Source organism: Monopterus albus, unplaced genomic scaffold (assembly GCF_001952655.1).
Source record: "Monopterus albus unplaced genomic scaffold, M_albus_1.0 scaffold364.1, whole genome shotgun sequence".
Classification (NCBI taxonomy): Eukaryota; Metazoa; Chordata; class Actinopteri; order Synbranchiformes; family Synbranchidae; genus Monopterus; species Monopterus albus.
In genome coordinates this window covers 30670-47246 of record NW_018128244.1, presented here as the reverse complement: position 1 = coordinate 47246, position 16577 = coordinate 30670, and the positions used below count along the sequence as shown (strand labels likewise).

General features: G+C 42.3%; 1 protein-coding gene across 4 annotated transcripts in view; it reads left to right on the top strand.

Moving 5' to 3' along the window:
• Positions 1-16577, top strand: part of tbc1d9b (TBC1 domain family member 9b) — a 30936-nt gene that overhangs the window by 6624 nt on the left and 7735 nt on the right. For all 4 annotated transcript variants that reach the window (XR_002273571.1, XR_002273570.1, XM_020585405.1 and 1 more), the window contains exons 2-18: positions 1682-1792; positions 1879-1997; positions 2079-2310; positions 3494-3752; positions 4027-4234; positions 4651-4848; positions 6981-7127; positions 7369-7519; positions 7639-7853; positions 8174-8291; positions 8729-8931; positions 9575-9657; positions 9740-9869; positions 10630-10728; positions 10808-10876; positions 14396-14636; positions 14919-14984. Coding sequence is in view for 2 of the 4 variants with exons in the window: in XM_020585405.1 (XP_020441061.1) it covers positions 1682-1792; positions 1879-1997; positions 2079-2310; positions 3494-3752; positions 4027-4234; positions 4651-4848; positions 6981-7127; positions 7369-7519; positions 7639-7853; positions 8174-8291; positions 8729-8931; positions 9575-9657; positions 9740-9869; positions 10630-10728; positions 10808-10876; positions 14396-14636; positions 14919-14984 (2649 nt within the window). In the remaining 2 variants the exon portion in view is untranslated. The remainder of the gene's footprint in view (positions 1-1681; positions 1793-1878; positions 1998-2078; positions 2311-3493; positions 3753-4026; positions 4235-4650; positions 4849-6980; positions 7128-7368; positions 7520-7638; positions 7854-8173; positions 8292-8728; positions 8932-9574; positions 9658-9739; positions 9870-10629; positions 10729-10807; positions 10877-14395; positions 14637-14918; positions 14985-16577) is intronic.

Genomic DNA, 16577 nt, shown 5'->3' with positions numbered 1-16577 from the left:
TATGAATGTTAACACTTTGTAATAATTCTTTAGTATATTACTTGTGTCGTGTAGAAGAGAATTATTTATGTAGAGATACTGCTTGCAATCCAATGATGGTAAGATGATGTCATGGGGTAGGACTGGATAAGTCTGACTTCTTCCTACTCCATTCAAGCATGTATTAGGTATAAGCAAATTGATATTGGATTAGCATTTGTTGGATATGTATAAAATTATGTGTGTTGACATATCAACTGTCTTTACATGCTTGAAAGAATAAATCAAATCAAATCAAATCAAGATGTCACACTTGAGAAACTGAAACATCTTTCACTGTTTTATTAAGTTTTATAAACTAAAAGATTAACCAGAAATAAGCAGCTTTATTAATGAAGAACAGCTGACAGCAATCAATCAAAAGAAAACCAATTAGCAACACTTAAAAATCAGTTTCCTGCTGTTAGTTTCTCAGCTTAATCAGTAATCAATGTTTGTTTGTTGGAGTTTTACAGTTAAACCTTGTTTAAACCAGGCTGCAGCCTCTACAGGACTGAAATGTATTTGTTGAACAGTTCCAGGCTTTTGTTGAGTTTCATCTGTTTTTGCACATTATTCAAAATGGGGAGGCGACAGTGGTGCGGTGGGTAGAGCAGTCGTCTTTCAGCCAGAAGGTTGAAGGTCCGAATCTCGGTGCCCGGCAGTCCACGTGTCGAAGTGTCCTTGAGCAAGACACAGAACCCCCCCCCCATTGCCCCCGATGGTTAGAGCCATCGATTGAGGTGGTGCCGCAGATGGCTGCCATTGGTTCTGTACCGGAAACAAATTCCTTGTGTGTAACATACTTGGCCAATAAAGGTGGTTATCCAAAATATGTCAGCAGACTGTTGAAACTGAGAGTTTCAGATTTTTCTGACTGACAGTGAATACAACACACACAGTTCATATTGTTCTGTTAACTTTTACTGCTGAGACTTCGTGACTTTAACCAGAATCCTGAACCAGAGTCTGGGATCAGCTTCAGTCCTGGGCCAGAGTCCAGACAGAAAACCGGCCTCTGAGCTATGACCTTGAAACCTCATTCAGTTTATAAGTTTAGAGTTTTATTGGTGTTGAGGCTCTGAGATTTAATGATTCTTTATTCTGGTGTGTGTTTATCTTCATCTGTTACAATTCTGTAGTTTTTACACACCTGGTTACTGTATCAACATCTCAAGATGTTAAAATAATTTTAAAACATTAAATTTGGTTTTAATAACAGTGTTGCCTGACAGTACTTTGAAAAGAGGTAGAATCTTTACAATGGGTGGAACACATGAACATGTTCTTAACATCTCCAGACTTCAAGACTGGTCCACATTGGGACCAGTTAATGCAAAGAAGTGCAGTGTGTAATGAGTTAAAGATGCTGTGTGGTAAAAGGAGCATCTACTTCTTTTTTTAAAATAAAACACATTGTTGATCTACAGCTGTGACAGTGCACCTGGATCATGATGATTCATCATTCCAAACTCTTATAAACGAGGTAGTGATGTCATCAGCACTCAGCTGACAGGAGGCCAGCTCTGACCAGCACTGTCTACTAGCAACAACAGCTGATCTGTGTTTAAATGTTTACATGTAATTTTGCCAGACCCTCTTATCATGATTTGGCGATATACAACTAAAATTAAATTTAATTGGCTTGTCTCTCTGTGTGTAGGTCTCCTTGTTGGGACTCTGGATGTGGTTCTGGACTCCAGTGCCAGAGTAGCTCCATACAGGATCCTGCTGCAGACTGCAGACTCTCAGGTCTACTGGAACATTGCCTGTGGTGAGTCAGCTGAAGTTGACTGTATTGGACTGAGCTGGGATTGGCTGAATGCTTGTGGTTTGTAGACTCTCAGCTGTGTCTTGCAGGCTCATCCAGGAAGGAGATCACAGAGCACTGGGACTGGCTGGAGGCCAACCTTCTGCAGACCATCTCCATCTTTGACAACGATGAAGACGTCATCACTTTTGTCAAAGGGAAGATCTCTGTATGTCACTTCCTGTTTGATCTCCTGAGACCATTTCACTTCCTGTAAGTACTTGTCAGTGAGTGATGTCACTTTCCGCAGGGGATCATTGCAGAGGAGAACCGGGAGAAGCAAGGGGAGGAGCAGGAGGAGGATTGTGGGAAGTTTCGGGAAGCAGAGCTGAAGATGAGGAGGCTCTTCAGGATGCCTGATGAAGAGAAGCTTGTGAATTATTATTCCTGTAGCTACTGGAAGGGAAGAGTCCCACGGCAGGGATGGCTTTACCTGTCTGTCAACCATCTGTGCTTCTACTCCTTCCTACTGGGCAAGGAGGGTACGACCAGCCAATCACAGGCCACAGTTTAATGCTGTCATTATACAGGGTGCCATAGGGATGACGTATTTTTATAGACCAGGTTGGAGGTTAGCATCCTTCTGGTTCCCTCAACAAAAACCCAATAGGATTTTTCCATAGGCTTTTGGATTACTGGAGAAAATACGCCTTGTGACAAACAACCGTTTATGACATTGACACATTTTGTTCAGCAAGATAATATTCACTGGTGACCACAGCTTTTATGACTTTTGAAGCCCACACACGATTGCCAGAAGTAAAAAGATAGACATTAGGCAAGTGCCCTCAGTCTGTCAGGCTGTAAACAAACTATACCACGGTCCCCCGACTTCAGCATCACCACCATAGCTTCCAACTTGGAATTTGATGTAGCGCGCTTACCTCTTCTACAAAATACTTTCCTCTTAGTGTGACCTGATTTAGCTAGTGATCATTGCTCTATCATTTAGTTAGAATAATTTGCAAGTGTGCGAGTTTAAACTTAATGAGGCTGTAAAGGTGAGCTAGTGAGGAGATGAGTCTCCATGTTTGTTGTTATGATGTTTAGTATCACAGACACCCTTTGTAGTCTCATTTAGCCATTTGTTAGCAACCGCCTTTTTTAAGACATGTAAAAAGTAATGAGTGGGGTTTTGACTAAAGTGTCAGAACAAAACATGAAACTGTTTTGGTCTTGTTCTAACCACAGACCTTATTTCGGCCGTCTAACCAAAATTCATTCAAAACCCAGAGACTTCAGGGTGAGGGAAACAGAAGTGCCAAAATGTTAACTCAAGTTCCGGGTTTTAGGACTCACTTCAATGGCACTCTATAGTCTGTGCAGAAGGAAACAGGAAACACATTTTTCTAAAGTAGAGCAAACTGTCATCTTTATTAAAGAGTAACTGAACACTGTTTTACCTGAAGTCACTTGTCAGGGGCAACTTCTGTTCTTACCGTGGGTGCTTCTGTTTTTACTTCTGGTAAACTGATAAATGACAAATCAACTACATATACAGTATTTTACTAACTTCAAATCTGGTCTTAGTGTTAATTTACTCTGTCAAAACAACTCGGAACAAGACAATCACAGTGTGACATTCATTCATAATTTATTATATATTCATATATGTTTTTGAATGTAATCTCCCTTTTTCTTGTCATTATTCACCCTCACCCTCAGTGAGCCTAGTGGTGCAGTGGACAGAGGTGACCCAGCTGGAGAAGAACGCCACCCTGGTGTTTCCAGGAAGCATTTGTGTCAGTACTCGTCACACTGAGCATTTCTTCTCCATGTTCCTCAACATCAGTGACACTTTCAAGCTGATGGAACAGCTCGCCAACATAGCCATGCGTCAGCTGCTTGACAATGAGGCGTTCGCCGCCGACCGCTCGCTGCCCAAACCCTGCAAGACGCTCAAGAACGTCTCTGCGCTCAAGAGGTCTCACGCTAACCATGCACCTGATATCCAGCTGATAGGGTTTTCCTGATCAGACTGAGGAGTTTAACAAAGGGATGTTTATGAGAGCAGTTCATTACTAAGCAAATTTCACACCACAATATCCTGTGGACATAAATCTGTGTACCTTCCTGTTAATGTTAATGCACAGACAAACTGATATTTGTGTTGTTTCAACAGTGATACTGTTTATGAACCAGGCTTCAGTTCGATTGTTGACCTTGGGCCTAATTAGCTGTTTCCTGCCCCACTCAAGGGATTTGGACGCCCGGGCAAAAAACGAGCAGTACCGGTCAATGTTCCGGCTGACACAGGATGAACGTCTGGATGGACACACGGACTGCACACTGTGGATGCCGTTTGCTAAAATGCACGTGGTCGGACAGTTGTTCATTTCCAACAACTACATCTGCTTTAACAGCAGAGAAGACGACCTGTGTCAGCTCATCATCCCACTCAGAGAGGTAAGCAAGTTGTTCCCAAACCCGGCTTGGTTTTCTGAGACTTTCACTCCAAGGGAATTTAAAGCTGCTGACATTTAAATACAAGTCCATATTTCTCAACATTAAAAACATGCTCATTTTATTTAGTCTGCATTTGTTTAAACTTGAAAAGGGAGTTAATTTAATGTGTTTTTCTAATGGATTTGTTGTGGTTACTTTTTCCTAGAAGACTATCTGTTGCATTGCAACAGCTAATGGGGATCATCTCCACATTTCTTTATTCAAACTGTGATTGTGCAGCTTGCCATTCAAAACCAAAGCAGCACATGTTCAGAACTAACAGACATGACACTGAGAATCAAGATAAGACCTGATGTGATAAGATGATATTTCTTATTATGGTTATTGGTTTTTACCCTTTATCCTTTGCTCCCCAGGTCTCCATTGTAGAGAAGGCAGACAGCAGCAGCGTCCTGCCGTGCCCTGTCTCCATCAGCACCAAGAACAAGATGAACTTCCTGTTTGCCAACCTCAAAGACAGGGACTTCCTGGTCCAACGCATCTCGGACTTCCTGCAGCGAACACCTGACAGCTCGTGGGGTGACACCAGCCCGCTGTCTCTGATTGGCCACTCGGTGCGTTGCTCTTGTAGAGGGTCAGATCTGCAGTGACAACAATCATTCTTGGGAAATAGGATGCAGATTTGTCAGAACTTATTTTCTGTCTAAATGTGTAGTTATCCTGCCTCCATGTGGCAGAGTGGTGTAACTGTTTTCAGATTATGTTTAAATGACGAGTCCAGTGTCGCTGCTGGTTCCAGATGTCCTCAGACAGGAAGAAGAATTCCACAGCAATGTAGTTTGTCTCTTTCGTAGTTTGTTTTGTCAGTTTCAAACATATCAAACAACTGAACGGTTACACCCCAACCCTGTATCAAACTGAGCCTTACAGGTTCATTATTTCAGTCAACAACCCCACCTCCTCAAAACTGAAAAATTGGGCGTGCAAAATTATTCAGCCCCCTTAAGTTAATACTTTGTAGCGCCACCTTTTGCTGCGATTACAGCTGTAAGTCGCTTGGGGTATGTCTATCAGTTTTGCACATCGAGAGACTGAAATTTTTGCCCATTCCTCCTTGCAAAACAGCTCGAGCTCAGTGAGGTTGGATGGAGAGCGTTTGTGAACAGCAGTTTTCAGTTCTTTCCACAGATTCTCGATTGGATTCAGGTCTGGACTTTGACTTGGCCATTCTAACACCTGGATATGTTTATTTGTGAACCATTCCATTGTAGATTTTGCTTTATGTTTTGGATCATTGTCTTGTTGGAAGACAAATCTCCGTCCCAGTCTCAGGTCTTTTGCAGACTCCATCAGGTTTCCTTCCAGAATGGTCCTGTATTTGGCTCCATCCATCTTCCCATCAATTTTAACCATCTTCCCTGTCCCTGCTGAAGAAAAGCAGGCCCAAACCATGATGCTGCCACCACCATGTTTGACAGTGGGGATGGTGTGTTCAGGGTGATGAGCTGTGTTGCTTTTACGCCAAACATAACGTTTTGCATTGTTGCCAAAAAGTTTGATTTTGGTTTCTTCTGACCAGAGCACCTTCTTCCACATGTTTGGTGTGTCTCCCAGGTGGCTTGTGGCAAACTTTAAACGACACTTTTTATGGCTATCTTTAAGAAATGGCTTTCTTCTTGCCACTCTTCCATAAAGGCCAGATTTGTGCAGTATACGACTGATTGTTGTCCTATGGACAGAGTCTCCCACCTCCGCTGTAGATCTCTGCAGTTCATCCAGAGTGATCATGGGCCTCTTGGCTGCATCTTTGATCAGTCTTCTCCTTGTATGAGCTGAAAGTTTAGAGGGATGGCCAGGTCTTGGTAGATTTGCAGTGGTATGATCCTCCTTCCATTTCAATATTATTGCTTGCACAGTGCTCCTTGGGATGTTTAAAGCTTGGGAACTCTTTTTGTATCCAAATCCGGCTTTAAACTTCTCCACAACAGTATCTCGGACCTGCCTGGTGTGTTCTTTGTTCTTCATGATGCTCTCTGCGCTTTAAACGGACCTCTGAGACTCTCACAGTGCAGGTGCATTTATACGGAGACTTGATTACACACAGGTGGATTCTGTTTATCATCATTAGTCATTTAGGTCAACATTGGATCATTCAGAGATCCTCACTGAACTTCTGGAGAGAGTTTGCTGCACTGAAAGTAAAGGGGCTGAATAATTTTGCACGCCCAATTTTTCAGTGTTTTATTTGTTAAAAACGTTTGAAATATCCAATAAATTTCGTTCCACTTCATGATTGTGTCCCATTTGTTGTTGATTCTTCACAAAAAAATACAGTTTTATATCTTTATGTTTGAAGCCTGAAATGTGGCAAAAGGTCGCAAAGTTCAAGGGGGCCGAATACTTTTGCAAGGCACTGTATGTTAGTGTTGTTGTTGTCTTGTACACTCATCAGTGTATCATTTGGCTGTTTGTGAGACTATCGTTCAGCTTGGAGAACAAAATAGTATCCACTACAGTGTTTTTTGGGGAAACTGTGGGATCACTCTTTTGATATAGTGTCTAACTTTAGGTACCTGAAAACATGAATTAGATATGTTAATTTCAACTGAAGGTGTGGTTAGCTGCAATCGAGCTTGATAGGGACATATTTTGTAGGTTGAACTGTTTTCTGAATTGGGACCAGATTTTAAGAGTGAATTAGGATTATTTTCAGTGTTACCCAAACTGGGCATTTTTGTGTCTTCAGGCATCCTCCGGTGTCCCCTCGTCCTTGTCTGCAGGATCTGAATCTGTTCACAGGGGGCGTCATTACCACCCCGGTCTTCCTACAGCCAGTTGGGGTCTGCTACAGCTCTACCACCAAGATGCTCAGGAGGACCTTGGACCCAAAGCCGTAAGTCCAAGTCCAGGCACCTTAAGATATTATGTTGGACCAGTATTTTCCAATACTGAATATTTTCCCAGACTGACAAGTATTAGATAAGGAGGGCTTTTAGATACAAAGGAGGACTTGTTAGACAGTAGCAGAAACTGACTGTGGGGGTTGACAGCTCATTGATCCAAACTGATGGGTTGATATGTAAGTCAACACTGCAGTCCAAGCAAATGCTCCCTGGCCTCCTGTCTTCCTGCAGATGAAGGAGAAGATGAAAGAGGAGGCATGGAATATCCATTTCTCAGAGTTTGGTCGAGGCGTCTGTATGTACCGAACCTCCAGAACCAGAGAACTCATCCTTAACGGGATCCCAGAGCGCCTGAGAGGGGAGCTGTGGCTGCTGTTCTCTGGTCAGTGTTCATTCATTCATTTACTTGTGAAAAGGGCTGAGGCTGCTGTTCTCAGTGTTTGTTCACTCATTCATTCATTAATACCACTCAGCTATTCACCTGTTCACTTGTCGCTCCAGGAGCGCAGAATGAGATGGCAACCCACCCTGGTTACTATGGTGACCTGGTGGAGCAGGCTATGGGCCTGTGTTCACTGGCTACAGAAGAGATTGAGCGTGACCTCCACCGCTCAATGCCTGAACACCGAGCCTTCCAGAATGAAACAGGCATCGCTGCGCTGCGCCGCGTCCTCACCGCATATGCCCACCGCAACCCCGGCATCGGCTACTGCCAGGTAATAATGAAATATAAAAAATAAAATGTAAACCCTGGTATCAGATGCTGTCAGGTATAATACAAATATACAGTAATTAAATATACAATTTAATTAAGCCCCATTATTGGGTGCATTATTGGAAAATAAAAGCAAAAAAATAAAAAGAACTAAAGTAAAATACTATATACTGTACATCCCATTACAATGGTGAATGTGGCAAGTAGCTCCAAACATGACATCAGTTCATTAGGGCTTGACCCCTGAACTTTCACTTAAAATAAAACTACAGTTTTTTTTAAGTATCAATAAAAGATGAAACTCATCCTTTCATCCTCCAGGCAATGAACATTGTCACCTCTGTCCTGCTGCTCTACTGTACAGAGGAAGAAGCCTTCTGGCTGCTGGTGGCACTTTGTGAGCGGATGCTGCCGGACTACTACAACACCAGAGTTGTAGGTCAGTACTGAGACTGGGATCAATAACAAGTCCAGAGTCAACTGTCAGTAAACGTCTGCTGCTCTGACCTCTGACCTAGTATCAGTGTCTGGCCCTAATGTCAGTATTTGGTGCTAAAGTGTCCTATGTTAGTGCTCCATCCAAAAAGCCAATGTCCAGTGCTGAATCCGGTGTCATTTGCCGGTGCCCAGCACCGAGTGCCAAAATCCATTGATGAATTCTAATGTATAGGGTTGGAATCCAGTGTGCGTTGTCAGCATCTACAGTCAGTATCCAGTTCTAGTGTCCAGCTGTCAGTCAGTATTGTCAGTGTGCAGTGGTGGTGCTCAGTGTCCAGTCCAGTGAGTGCAGCACTGCAGATGAGTTGCAGTCTGACTCAGGTAGACCCCAGGTTCTTGTAGTCCTGTCCCAGTCTGATGTGGTTTCTGCTCCCGCAGGAGCTCTGGTGGATCAAGGGGTGTTTGAGGATTTGACCCGGGCCTTCCTGCCCCAGCTGTATGAACACATGCAGGAGCTGGGGGTGATCTCCACCATCAGCCTGTCCTGGTTCTTGACCCTCTTCCTGTCTGTGATGCCCTTTGACAGTGCGGTGCTGCTGGTCGACTGCTTCTTCTACGAGGGCATTAAAGTCATCTTTCAGGTCCTGACAATCTGTTTACTGACTGTTTATTGACCGACTGTTTACTTACTGTTGGCTGACTATTTAGTGGCTGGCTGACTGACTGTTTTGCTGTCTGATTACTGACTGTTGACTGATTACCTTAACAACTCTCATGACATCAGCAATGCAGATTTTGGCAAGAGTGACAGAAAAGTTGAAACTCTATTATTATTCATTTTGGCTGTGTCACCACGTCAGCCAATGCAAATCGGATATGGCTTTGCCTTTTGGCTTTCTCTTTCCGGTTTATGTGAAAAAGGCCTATAGCAGCATAACTAGGGGAGGAAGGCTCAGGGTCACCTGACAAATGGTGACCCTGATGGTGACCCCTAACCCTAATACCTAACTATAAGCTTTATCAAAAAGGAAAGTCTAATCTTAAATGGTGTTTGCCTCCTGAACCCAAACTAGAAACTGGTTCCACAGATGTAGCAATTTGTGATGTATTTTTGTAAGCTTGGGTCCCTGGAGAGAGACCACATTTCTCCTTTGGGTCTTTAGCTGAAAACGTTTGGGAACCCAGGTTGTAAAGTAACAGGGGCCAGTCAGCACTTGCCACCTTTGATCTCTAACTTTGGTCACCTGTAACCAAACTATTTCTTATCTCTAAATCTACCTGCAGGTGGCACTGGCTGTCCTCCATGACAACATAGACACCCTGCTGTCCTGCAACGATGAGGGAGAAGCCATGACCATCCTAGGAAGGTGGGAGTCAGTCTGGACAGGTAGGAGTCAGTGCTGACTATCAAAGTCATAAATGAAATAAAGTGTGAGTGTGTTTGTGCAGGTACCTGGATAATGTCGTGAATAAACAGACAGTGGCTTCGCCCATCCCTCACCTGCATGCCCTGCTTACCAGCGGAGATGGCCTTCCACCTGAGATCGATGTGTTCGACCTCATCAAGTCGTCCTATGAGGTTAGATCTGACATTTGACACATCATGAGGTCATCACACTCTGTCACTGTGTGCGCTGCCACCTGCAGGTCAGATTAGATCATGACATTTGAACTCACAATAATAACCAGATCTTCTCAGCTGGAGAAACATGTTGTTATATAAAAATAAGAGTTCCTTGTGGCCTGCGAACTGTTTAGGAGGTCAACACACCAGGCAATGGGTCAGGCCTCTCCTGTCAAGGTCAGGGGTCAACCCCGAGCTGTTTCAGACTCAGCAATCAACAGTCAGGGCGGAAGCGTAACCAGTACATTCCTAGTCTTTTGTTGATTTAACAGCCCCCACCGCCGTTTTTTTTTTATTTAACTTTCTTCCTCTCCTTTTTTCTTTTCCTCTGTTGTTAATTTCATTTTTCTTTAATACTGTATAAAATGAATACCAGACTGCATGGAGTTTAATACACTCACAATACACACCCTCACACACACACACACACACACTTGCACAAACTGAATGTAAAAATCATTATGTTTCTTTTGTAAAATAAATAAATAGAGTCACAATAACTTTCCAAAAAACAAGTTTTGATAGATGAAGTGTTTCAGACTTAGTGATTCTGACCTCAACTGGTTTCATAAATGGTCCTCCACCTTAAAAACAATATTTGCAGTGCTTCTGCCTAATTCCTGTAACCACAGTGTCTGTCTAATTTCTGCAGTAGCATCTCAGTCTCATTCCTGGATGTTGTTGAGATCATTTCAGTTTCTTCTTCTCTGAGCAGAAATTTGGCAGCTTGCACTCTGACGTCATTGAGCAGATGAGGTTCAAACAGAGGTTAAAGGTCATCCAGTCACTTGAGGATACGGCCAAGAGGAGTGTGGTGGGTAGGGTTAGTGTGCTGCAAGCTAACACTAACATGCCAATGTAGACACAGTGTTTACAGGTGTTTGTGTCTGCAGGTGAGGGCGATGATGACGGAGTCAGCCTTCAGTATCGAGGAGCTGGAGGAGCTGTACTGTCTGTTTAAGGTCAGAATAAATACACCAGTTTTTACAGTGCATTATAACATGAAACTTAATTTCACTGTTAGATGAATAGAAACATGTACAGTTAATAAATAAAATTAAAAATCAAGATACAGAGGCCTCATTCACTTATATGTACGTGGAAATGTTCTTACCTTGCACACAAAATATGTGCACACACAAAAATTAGCATGAGATTCATGAAACGTGCACACTGGCTGATTTCGTTCTTACTACTGTGCATATGTGCACATAATAGACAGTAACTACGCTAACCCTACCCTAACCCTGTTAATAGGAACTGGATGGGAAGAAGTAAACAGCAACTAAAATGACATGTAAGGGCCCCTGTAGTTATACTGTACAGTATTGTTCAAAATAATAGCAGTACAATGTGACTAACCAGAATAATCCAGGTTTTTAGTATATTTTTTATTGCTACATGGCAAACAAGTTACCAGTAGGTGCAGTAGATTCTCAGAAAGCAAACAAGACCCAGCATTCATGATATGCACGCTCTTAAGGCTGTGAAATTGGGCAATTAGTTGAAAGGGGTGTGTTCAAAAAAATAGCAGTGTGGCATTCAATCAGTGAGGTCATCAATTTTGTGAAATAACAGGTGTGAATCAGGTGGCCCCTATTTAAGGATGAAGCCAGCACTTGTTGAACATGCATTTGAAAGCCTGAGGAAAATGGGTCGTTCAAGACATTGTTCAGAAGAACAGCGTACTTTGATTAAAAAGTTGATTGGAGAGGGGAAAACCTATAAAGAGGTGCAAAAAATTATAGGCTGTTCAGCTAAAATGATCTCCAATGCCTTAAAATGGAGAGCAAAACCAGAGAGACGTGGAAGAAAACGGAAGACAACCATCAAAATGGATCGAAGAATAACCAGAATGGCAAAGGCCCAGCCAATGATCAGCTCCAGGATGATCAAAGACAGTCTGGAGTTACCTGTAAGTACTGTGACAGTTAGAAGACGTCTGTGTGAAGCTAATCTATTTTCAAGAATCCCCCGCAAAGTCCCTCTGTTAAAAAAAAGGCACGTGCAGAAGAGGTTACAATTTGCCAAAGAACACATCAACTGGCCTAAAGAGAAATGGAGGAACATTTTGTGGACTGATGAGAGTAAAATTGTTCTTTTTGGGTCCAAGGGCCACAGACAGTTTGTGAGATGACCCCCAAACTCTGAATTCAAGCCACAGTACACAGTGAAGACAGTGAAGCATGGTGGTGCAAGCATCATGATATGGGCATGTTTCTCCTACTATGGTGTTGGGCCTATTTATCGCATACCAGGGATCATGGATCAGTTTGCATATGTCAAAATACTTGAAGAGGTCATGTTGCCTTATGCTGAAGAGGACATGCCCTTGAAATGGTTGTTTCAACAAGACAATGACCCCAAACACACTAGTAAACGAGCAAAGTCTTGGTTCCAAACCAACAAAATTAATGTTATGGAGTGGCCAGCCCAATCCCCGGACCTTAATCCAATCGAGAACTTGTGGGGTGATATCAAAAATGCTGTTTCTGAAGCAAAACCAAGAAATGTAAATGAATTGTGGAATGTTGTTAAAGAATCATGGAGTGGAATAACAGCTGAAAGGTGCCACAAGTTGGTTGACTCCATGCCACACAGATGTGAAGCAGTTATAACAAACTGTGGTCATACAACTAAATATTAGTTTAGTGATTCACAGGATTGCTAAATCCTAGAAACAAAAACGTTTGTACAACATAGTTTTGTGTTTGTACAGTCAACGGCAGACACTGCTATTTTTTTGAACACACCCCTTTCAACTAATTGCCCAATTTCACAGCCTTAAGAGCGTGCATATCATGAATGCTGGGTCTTGTTTGCTTTCTGAGAATCTACTGCACCTACTGGTAACTTGTTTGCCATGTAGCAATAAAAAATATACTAAAAACCTGGATTATTCTGGTTAGTCACATTGTACTGCTATTATTTTGAACAATACTGTATATGTATGTGAGCAGGGTGGCACCATTTGTTATTAATAAGAACAGCAAGTCCTCATAGCCCGTCTCCTTTCCTCCATCAGTCTCTGTTGTTCGAACCCAACACCTTATCCTCGTTTAGTTGCACAAAGTATCGGTATTGGCTTTCTTGATACCAGCCTGGACTTTACTTGGCATTGGCGCAGAAATGAAATGTGATACTGCACATCACTAAAAACACACTTTATTTCACTTGTATTTTGTGGCATTCATGTAGACAGCAAAGTAAGAATTTCATTGTACAGGGAAACACGTTTTCTAACTGTGCATATGACAAATAAACACTTTGACCTTGACCTTGATGTAAGTAAATCGGAACCATTGTGAAATAACATCCGCGTGCCTGCAGTTCACAATTAGCATACTACCATGCCCCCATTTGTCTATAAGGAAATACGTTTGCCTAGAGGTGCCTCTTGGAGAAAGCGGTGAAGTTGCACGAGAGAAGTAGGACAGGACAGGACTCGAACCTAAGGAGGTATCAGGTGAGAGCACTGTGTCTGATGACGAAGATGCTGTTCCAGGTGATTGCATAGCTGCCGCAGAACCTGTCAGAAGCAGCCGACAAGCCATTCGTCACTCTCTTCAGTCACCTTATGTTGGCCTCTGGAGATGTGCTCTCTCCTGAAGGAACAGACTGCACTATCTTCCAGCAAGGCTCCATATCCCATCTTAACACTTGCTTGGAGGTAAATTGGAATCATTCATATATCCTGCAGCAGTTTAATAGACTGCAAATTAACCAGTCAACACTGGATACATATGTACATGGCACTAGAAATTGGTTGGAGCAGCTCATCATTATGGGCCAAGTCAATAAAGGCAATGAAAATCAGTACTGTTACATTTCAGTACGTATGTTCTTCCATGTACTCTCATGTACTTGTAATAACCTAGCATTGGGACACTTTTTTTATACCTGAATATTTTAATAAGAACTGTAATGGATGATGAGGAAATGGCACCAGTAAATTAACTGTGTTAAATATTGTCTATTAAAGATTTTTTTTAAGGCCTGCAGTTTTAATATGCTGTGCATTTATTTGAAAGTTGTGTGTTTACATTTCTAAGACAGTTGTGCTATCATCGTTTGTGCGTGCGCATGGTCTAACGTAGTTCTAAATTCGTTCGCAGAGTACAAACGAATTTAGGTAAGGACATATCGATAAATCCCAGATTTGTACATAAATTTGTCATATGCATGGTTTAAGCATGGATCTGTGCGCAGACACTGTTTGTGAATGAGGCCCAAAGGATATAGTTTTTTTGCTGTATAGTTCTTTGCTGTTTCCCCCAAAACCTGCAGCTTTTTATTCCTGAGTTCTGCCTGCAGGTGTTTCTAACCAGCTTCAGTAGTTAAAGTGTGAGGTCACAGTATATGTGCCTGAGAGGTGAAATTCGAGGCAAAGACAGCCACAGGTCACCTGTAAATGCCTTCACAGAAGACTTGGTCGCTGGTTTTAACTGCGTCTCATCTGCTTTTGTTGTTAACCCCTTCAGTCCAAACACATGACCAGCTGTTACTGGGGCTCCAGCAGCTCTGCAGCTGAGCGCCATGACCCCAGCCTGCCATACCTGGAGCAGTACCGCATCGACCCGGCCCAGTTCACCCAGCTCTTCGCTGCACTCGCCCCCTGGACCTGTGGAGGCCACACCCAGACACTGTCAGCCCGTCTCTTCAGACTCCTGGACCAGAACCAGGATGGTCTGGTCAACTTCAAAGAGTTCATCACTGGACTCAGTGAGTCCAGATCCAGCCAGACACACACACAGTAACACCAGTAGTAACACAGACAGTGGCACCAGTAACACGAACAGAAACACAAACACAGTGGCAGTAATCGATGAACAGACGATCACTGAAATGAACCACGCTTTCAATCGAGAGCTGGTTTTAGTGTCAGCACAGGATTGAGTTCATGATTGTGTATAAATGCTGTATGTGCAGACTTTTGAATTTTGATTCTTTATTAGTCAGTGTGTTGGTTTCACCTCAGCGTGTTTGTGCGTTGTGTGTCTGTAGGTGGGATGTATCATGGAGACATGACAGAGAAACTCAAAATGCTTTACAAGCTCCACCTCCCACCAGGTAACGTCCCCACAGCTCACCTGGAAACGTTCCTGTGTGCGCTGATCTAGTTGATGGTAGACTGCAGTCTTTCCCACACATACACTTTGCATGGGCAGACCGCCCAGTTTTTTTATTATAATTTTTTTTCTGTCCGAGAAAACTACGCTATCTGCGATCGATTAAAGCTACAATATGTATTAAGGTAGAGCTAGCATGAAAGTCCAAATCAGTCCACTCTGCTCCGCCCAGCTCTGCTCCTTGATCTTCTGTGCTCTACTACGACCTGCTACACTCTTCAGATACTTGTCTTTATGTGATTATAAGAAATGGAAATGCAAACGTTATTGATCAAACTGAAATAAGTGAAAATCTCTGGTTGGTCAGTCCTACTCAAAACGTTTAGAAGCTAATATATCTGCACTGCTGTTCAATGATTCTGGGTCACAGGAGGCTTCAACATCACCTCTCCACATTAAGAGAGCAGATTTCTACAACAACAGTATCTGAAAAAGTTACGTACTGTAGCTTTAAACAGAGCAGTTTCCCCTCGCTCTAGATTTTCTTTTTTACCATTTAAAATGGGTAAAACCTTATTTCATCATAAATCTGCATGCAGTGGTTCAATTCCCAAGTCATTATTTTCAGTGAATGAAATACACCTTGTGTTCACTTATGTGCTCACATACCGATCTCTGGGCTCCAAGTAACTGGCTGCAGACTAGAAGGTCGTTTATTACCTCAGCCCAACATCGAGCTCAACTCAAAGGGTCACCCATTTATGATAGATAATAGAATTTGTCTGGTTTCGACCGTCACCATTCCCATTCATCCTGAAGTCAGACCTCTGTCACTATATTGTGTTTTTACATTTTATCTCCATCACTTATATACTTGCCATTCATCCAGTTTGTTATTAAAGTAGTTTAGTAATGTAGCCATGTCGTTGTAGATTAATTAATAAAATGGATAAAACCCAAGGTCATGTTATCAATTCTCTTGAGAGAGTAGTGGTCAGTGTTCTAGAGAATTCATTCCCTCACTGATTCAGAGATTATTTTTTTAAACTGGTTTATTAAAATAATGTGTTAATTAAGTGTAAGTATTCCACTCCAAAGTTTGGTACTTCAATTGATATTTATTGGTAATTAATCACTCATAATGATTACATTCAATTGTGGTTAGTTCGCCGTATAAAAGAACTTGGTGTCCCCTTTTTGAGGTAAGAATATGAAATTCATATTTAAGAATGATAAAGTCATTTCTAGGAGAATATTGACTGTAAATTTTTTAAAAATGTGTGCAGCAACGTCCACCAACCAGAGACCAGAGGTAGTAGTGTCTACAGGTACAAAAACCCACCAATTCACTATCTCAATAAATTAGAATACCTCATAAGACCTATAAAAAAAAACATTTTTAGTGAATTGCTGGCCTTCTGGAAAGTATGTTCATTTACTGTATATGTACTCAATACTTGGTAGGGGCTCCTTTTGTTTTAATTACTGCCTCAATTCAGCGTGGCATGGAGGTGATCAGTCTGTGGCACTGCTGAGGTGGTATGGAAGCCCAGGTTTCTTTGACAGTGGCCTTCAGCTCATCTGCATTATTTTG